The 7,233-nt window shown below is 46.9% G+C and overlaps 1 protein-coding gene across 1 annotated transcript; it reads right to left on the reverse strand.

The window, feature by feature from the left end:
- Positions 1–347: 347 nt before the first annotated feature.
- On the reverse strand, positions 348–4,804 carry CCN3 (cellular communication network factor 3; the record flags this gene model as incomplete). Its single annotated transcript, XM_079533429.1, is given in 5 exon segments — positions 348–644; positions 1,936–2,144; positions 4,095–4,346; positions 4,415–4,664; positions 4,667–4,804. Coding segments are annotated over 5 exon segments (1,146 nt in total).
- Between the last annotated feature and the right edge of the window lie 2,429 nt (positions 4,805–7,233).

Here is a 7,233-nt window from a genome sequence, read left to right on the forward strand (position 1 = left end):
CCAAAGAATCCATTATTAAAAAGCCCAGTCTTACACCTACTGAAAATCATGGCATGGTCCCCTAACCTCAGAGAGAAAGACTAGCTGCTGACTTTGTAATCGTTATGCCACTGTCAAGAAAAAAAAGAAGGCTCTGTCCAAGGTACAACATTTCCTTCAAGTGAATAAAGGACATTTGGAGGGATGAAACGTCATGAGGTATTTAGAAAACTACAGGAAAAAAAAAGGCACTTAGACTGTTTAGAAAAAATCTCAGATATTTTACATATGCAATTATTACATTCACCTGATTGTGGGTCAAGTTTTGTACAAACTACATACCTTTTGGGCCACCTAAACTATACATTTCAAATTTTTGCTTCACTAGACATGGGATCTAGTGGCTGGAAGAAAGCATTGTTATTCTGAGGACAGTTACCATGACAGACACAGGTATTGATCAACATCATTGGCTTTTTTAGGAATTTGCCCTGAGGACAGCGGAACTCAACTTGAATCGTTTTGGTGTTGTGTGGGGTACAGCACCGCCCATCATTGCAGAGGCCACAGTAACGAGGTTTGTAAGTCTGCACACTGGTGCAGTTCTTGTATTCAAAACGAACAGCCTTCATGGACTTCTTTGTTCGGATACATTTTTTCCCTTTCTAAGAGAAAAAGAAAAGATATTAGAGATACCACTGCATAAAAAAGAAAGCAACTAAGAACTGACATGCAAGGATATAGGTCTACTTGGAAAGTTTCCATTTGTTGTCTTTGCTAGCTCTACCTCAGTAATACTTTGCAGCTATTTCACTAGTTTCTTACCCATCCTCACTCCTGCAGGAACTCTCCTCGACAGCAGTATGTTATTAGGATGGAAATAAATGACAGTTAAAGCTTTCTTTCTTTGTCTGAGACGAGATAAGCTGACGTTCATTATGAAACTCTACTCTAATGGAAAATTTCTCGGGCAACTGTAGCTCCATTACAGAGAAACAGGAAGACAAACAGCAAGTTACAGAACTAAATTCAGGAAAAGAAGGCTAAAACAAAACCCAGAAGCCCAATCCTTGTGACCCAAGGCAGAGCCAGTTTTCTCCACCTTACTCTTAACAGATGCTTGTCTAACCTGTCCTAGGAAGCCTTCACTGGACAATCCTAATGGTTCACTATGCTTACTGCTTGGAAGGTTTTCATACTTTTGATTTTCACGTAGTCTAAATTCATATCTCAACATACCTCCCACAGATTCAGGCTGTAATATCTCAGCACAGTTATGAAAACTTGCATCATTTCTCTTGCTTGCAGTTAAAGTGCAGTTTAATCAAATTTTCTTTAGAACAGATTTTCTAGACCTCTGACCATTCCTGTTAGTTTCCCCAATCTTTTCCAAATGTTTCACATCCTTCTCAAAACACAGCACTCAAAACTGCATAGAGAATTCAGCAAAGATCTCAGCAATGCTTTCCGACACAAGAACATTACAAAACAAATGGCCCTCTTCCCTACCTACATTATTCCCACTGGCAGCAAAACTTGTAAAATGTCTAGAAGCAGCTGAAATAGTCAGCTCTCTTCAAAACATATTTATTGCTGTTTCATTGTCAGTGTTGGGTTTGCTTTTGGCAAAACATCAAAAGGATTAAGATTTAGTTTACTCAAGTAGATTCACACATTTCTCTGCACTTCTACAAAGTTCATCAGACTAGAAATATGATGTATCCATTCTGCATATGCAATATGTTCGATCTCTCTGGGATACCTCAAACGATGTGCAGCATAAAGCTATTGAGCATACATGACAAATCTAATGCTTTGGAAAAACAAAGGGTTTGCTTCATGTATGATACAATATGTATGTATATACACATCTATCTAGAGCATTCTAGACTGAAATACTGCAGCCTTGGAATTACAGCTGAAGAGATGCTGCTCCTGTCACTGCTCAGAGCATACCTTATCGGATGGCTCTTCATTTTCACAAGGTCTCATCATGCAAAGTCTTGTCTGCTTCACCATCTCACACTGCTGATTTCTGTTGGTAACACGGGTAGAAAAGCCCATTCCACAACTTTTGGAACAAGCACTCCATTCTGTTGTCTGTTCAATACAATTGGCACTTGAATCAGACACGTCTATCCCAAGTGTGGCCTCCTGTCTGTATGCTAGAAACAAAATGCCATAGAACTTTGTTATTAAGAAAAACTCAAGAAAGCAGAGTATCTAATTGATCTGTACCGCATCTGGGATGAAACATGAAACAAATACAGCTAAAAAACCCATAATTCAAGAATTTTAACATCTGCTCGTTCAGCTGTTCTGGATGGCTACTTCCTACATCTAAAGGTCAACATAAAGGTGCAACAACTATTTAGCCTTCATTCTTTCCAAAGGAATACATCACAAATTCATTCTTAAGTTGTCACAAAAATATTTATATCAGGTATGCTTTAAGAGAGGTCATATATTTTATCTAAACTAATAAACAGTGGGGAAGTAAAGTGTTTAACTCCCACAGTCATAAAGTCACCCAACTTCGTCAGTTATTGACAGATTATGGTGGGAAGGAAGCAGGGAGGAGAGGAGAAAGGGAGGGTGGGAGGGAAATTCCTGGGTGCTCAAAGCCACTGCCAACTCTGATCACTGTTCTGCCCTCATGGATGTGTTAAGCTCCATTCTGCAAACATTGCTAACTGTGGTTGGTTCAGTGGTTATCACAGCAGTAAAGAGAATGAGGAAACATGACTAGGCTAGTCACATGAATATTCCTGTGTCATTCCCAAAGCTTCAGCTGTTAAGCTTCTCTAGAAATGTATTTTCACCTTTTGCAAGGTAAAACTCCAGAAAGGTGGCCTTCTACAATGAATGGCCATCGACAGAAAGAATCCACATAATCAATCTCTAGGTATTTTAAGAACCTAGGATCAGACCCAGTGCCTGATGTAGTGCTTAGCAACCCTGCAGCAGAGGGTGTTAGAACTAGATGATCTCTAGGGTTCCTCCCAATCCAAGCCATTCTATGATTTGCCTGTCACTGTCAAAAAAATAAAAATCGAAGAAAATGAAAGATGGCAAGCTTTTCATTTATATCTGATGTGCCTTACATCTGACTCTTCATAGCACTCTGAAGTTACTACTAGAGCTTTTCTTCCTGAATCCTTCCTCAATATTTTTTCAAATGGATTAGTTGAGTTTCAGCATAAGTAACTGCTTAAGAGCACAAAGAGCAGTGACTGGAAGAGAATGCAGTGCCCTCAAATCTCAGTAAAAGTAGCTCATGAAAATTCATGTTGAACTGATAGACTGCTTTTGAAGAGAAGGAGGCGTAACTCAGTAAGAAAATAGGCAAAAATATTATGTAGCTTAATTGATTTAACTTATAAAAGCATTTGATGAGTTCTGTGTTTTGGAATGGAAATTTTTTCCAGATCTACTCATTATATTTGTAACTACTGCTTCTCTGAGTACTTCAGAAAGCTTTTAATGCCAACAATAATGATGAGAGCTCTAGCACAGACAGACAGGAATTTGCTGGCATTTTAGCTGCCATGCTGACTACTTGTAATAGCCGGGGAATTTGGGGGAGGAAAAGGAGTGTTTTACAGACTAAGCTGTAAGAATGGTATTATGATGTAAGATATTCATCCAGAGCAAATAGCAAGACTACAGTTTTGATTCTGAGGGGACAATAACGTTTGGAAGATTATGACCTTGTTCTACTCACAGCACTAACATGTACCAGATAAACAGCAATTCCAGAACTGGAAAGTAACTCAGGCTAACTACTGCCCTGTCACTGATGCAAGGTATGGCTGTACCAGGCTCTGAGCAACCTGATCTAGCTGTAGGTGTCCCAGTTCACTGCAGGGGAGTTTAAAGGTCCCATCCAACTCGTTCATCCTCCAAGTATCTTTTCTTTTACCTGTCAACCTCTGCCTTTCTTCACAACCAGTGGCGTACTTACTGGTCACTCTAGATGAGAAATAAGAAAAACAAAACAACGACAACAAAAGAAAACAGCACAAAGCAGCTGCATCTTAGACTTTGCAAGCCCCGGGACATTTCCATCACATCATCCTCTCCTCCTCACAGCTGTAATAGTTTTAGCTCCTCACCAGCCATAGCAAAGCCTCCCAGGAGCACTTCATCCCTGGGGTCGCAGACCCACTTCTCACAGCACTCTCCGGGGACTTCGATCTTCCGCGGGAAGGGGCAGTCGGGGCCGGGGAGCAGCAGGCCCAGGTTGCAGCGGGGCAGGCACCCGATCTGCCCGTCCCGGCAGGTGCACTGGTACTTGCAGCTGGGCTGGAACGTCTCCCCGTTGCGGTAAATCATCCCATCGAACACGCAGTTGTCTCCTTCCAGCACTGGTGAGGAAAGCGAGTGCATTTCAGCGGGGGAGGTGAGCCCGCCCCGCCCGTCCCGCCGCACCTACCCATGCAGATGCCGGTGCCGCCGCCGTCCTCGGGGCCGCGGTCGCAGTAGAGGCCGCCGCTCTCGTCGCAAGGCAGCAGAGGGGAACAGCTCTCGCCGCGCTGCCGGGCGCACACGAGGCAGCAGCCGCAGCCGTCCAGCACGGCGGGCACTCCGGGGGCGCAGCGCGGCGGTTCCGCGGGGCAGCGCCCGCCGCAGGGCCGGGGGCACGCCGCCTCCCGTCCGCTCACCTGCGGGGACAGAGCGGCCCCGAGGGGCTCGGGTCACGGCGCCCGCCCGCCCGACGGCGCCCGCCCCCCGCGCCCCCCGCACTTGCCTCGCACGGCCGGAGGAGGAGCAGCAGCAGCAGCAGCAGCAGGACGGGCGGGCCCTGCCCGCCGCCCGTCTCCATGGTCCCGGCCGCCTACCTGCCGCGTCGCTCGGCTCTGCCGGGAAAGCCATTGCGGCCGCTTATATAGAGGCCGACAGGGACCCCCCCCCCCCCCCACTCTCCCCCTCTCTTCACACGCCCCGCCGCCGGCAGCGCGTGATGGAGGCGGGGAGCTGGAGCTGGGCAGGGCGCTGCGCTCCGCTCCTCGATCTGCTCCGCCACCTGCCCGGCTGTGCCGAGCCCTGCCCACGCCCCGGCGCTGCGGCCGGAGCTGAAGCCCTGCCGATCTGCTCCGCAGGGCCGGCGCCGTAGAATCGTAGGATCACAGGATCGTTAAGTTTGGAAAGACCACGAAGATCATCTGGTCACACCGTCAGCCCATCCCTACCATGCCCACTAAACCGTGTCCCTCAGTGCCACATCTAGATGTCTCCTGAACACCTCCGGGGATGATGGTTCCCTCTCCCTGGGCAGACTGTGCCAGTACCTCACCACTTTTTTGGAGAAGAAATTGATCCTGATATCCAAATTGAAACTTAAGGCCATTCCCTCTCATCCTATCACTGATGCTTGGGAGCAGAGGCCGACCCCAACTCACTGCAGCCTCCTTTCAGGGATTTGTAAAGTGCAGTAAGGCTATCCCTGAGCCTCCTCCAGACTGAACAATCCCAGCTCCCTCAGCTGCTCCCCATAAAACGTGCTCCAGACCCCTCACCAGTTAGCTGCTCTTCTCTGAACACACTCCAGGTCCTTGATGTCTTCTAGTGAGGGGCCCAACACCAAACACAGCATTCGAGGTGCGGCCTCTCCAGACCTGAGTACAGAGGGATGATCACTTCCCTGCTTCTGCTGGCAGTGCTATTTCTGATACAAGCCAGGATGCCATTTGGCCTTCTTGGTCACCTGGGCACACCGCTGGCTCACGTTCAGCTGGCTATCAGCTATCACCCTCAGATCCTTTTCCTTCCTACCCTCAGGACATAGACCCACAGTCCAGGGTCCACTTGCTTCACCACATTGAGTGGGGGGACCTGCACGGCTGGACCAAGGCCACCAATGTGCCTTACGAAGGGACAGCATTACAGGGTGACACCTCTCATCAATAAACTTCACTGAGCACAGCCCAGTGAAGAAGGACTTGTAGGTCCTAGAGGATGAAAAACTAGACACAAGCCAGCAGTCTGCACTTACAGCCCAGAAGACCAACAGCATCCTGAGCTGCATCAGAAGAGGAACAACAGCACGGAGAAGGAGGTCATAGTCTTCATCTACTCTGCCCTCATAAGGTCCCATCTGGAGTGTTACATTCAGGCCTGGGGCCCCATGCACAGAAACTCTTGCAAAGCTGTTGGAGAGGGTCCAAAGGAGGGCCATTAAGTTGATCGGAGGGCTGGACCACCTCTACTATGAAGAAAGGCTGAAGGAGTGGGGCTTATTTACCTCGGAGAGGGGAAGGCTCTGCAGAGTCCTCACAGTGACTTTCCAGTACTTGAAAGGAGATTATAAACAGGAGAGGGACGTACTTTTACATGGTCTCATAGTGATAGGACAAGGGAGAATGGCTTTAAACTAAAAGAATGGAAATTTAGGTTTGATTTTAGGAAAAAAATCTTTGCTCCAAGAATGGTGAGGCACAAGCTGCCCAGAGAAGCTGTGGATGCCTCATCCCTGGAGGTGTTCAATGCCAGGCTGGATGGGGCCCTGAGCAGTTTGATATGGTGGGTGGCAGCTCTGCCCACTGCAGGGGTGTTGGAAATCAATGTTCTTTAATGTCTCTTCCAACATATGCCATTCTATGATTCTATGGGAAACGATATCTGTTAATGTGCCTTATCTGTCAGGAATTGTCTTCTGCCCATGGTAGCCCTGGGTCTTTCTAGGATACAGATAATCTCTATCCCCCTGCTTGTCTAAGGCAGATCATAGCAACAGATTCTGTCGCGGCTTGTTAAAAGAAAATATTTGAAAAACAAACAAGTTGTGGGCAGATCAGTGAAAACAGGATGCCTTTTCAGCTTAAGACATAACACAAGTGGTACACATGAACTTACAAGGCTGATGCAGCTCTAAGCCAAAGCAATACACAGTGCAAAACCAGCAATCGTCAGACGCAAGTTTTACTTTGGACAAGAATTATCATTCCTTCCCTAATGCTACGTGGCAACAGCTGGGTTTCTGGTGCAGCCTGTTGTCCCCATGAACAGCAAACTTCACTGGCACAGAGACAAGTCACACGTTGACCATTCATGTTCTTATTCCTAAGCAGCAGAGCCAGCCAAGGGGAACAGAGAACTTCTCAGTGCTTATTTACAGCATGGCATTATTTCAGGTATCCAGAGCTGCACAGGTCATTTCAACTTACTTTTCTCTTTTTTTCCCTTGCATTTTGCCTACCACCTCTGATTTAGCCAGTTAGTGTAAAGCCACTTTTTACAGTGCCTTGCTTGTGA

This window comes from Tetrao urogallus (assembly GCF_951394365.1).
Source record: "Tetrao urogallus genome assembly, chromosome: 3".
Taxonomy (NCBI): Eukaryota; Metazoa; Chordata; class Aves; order Galliformes; family Phasianidae; genus Tetrao; species Tetrao urogallus.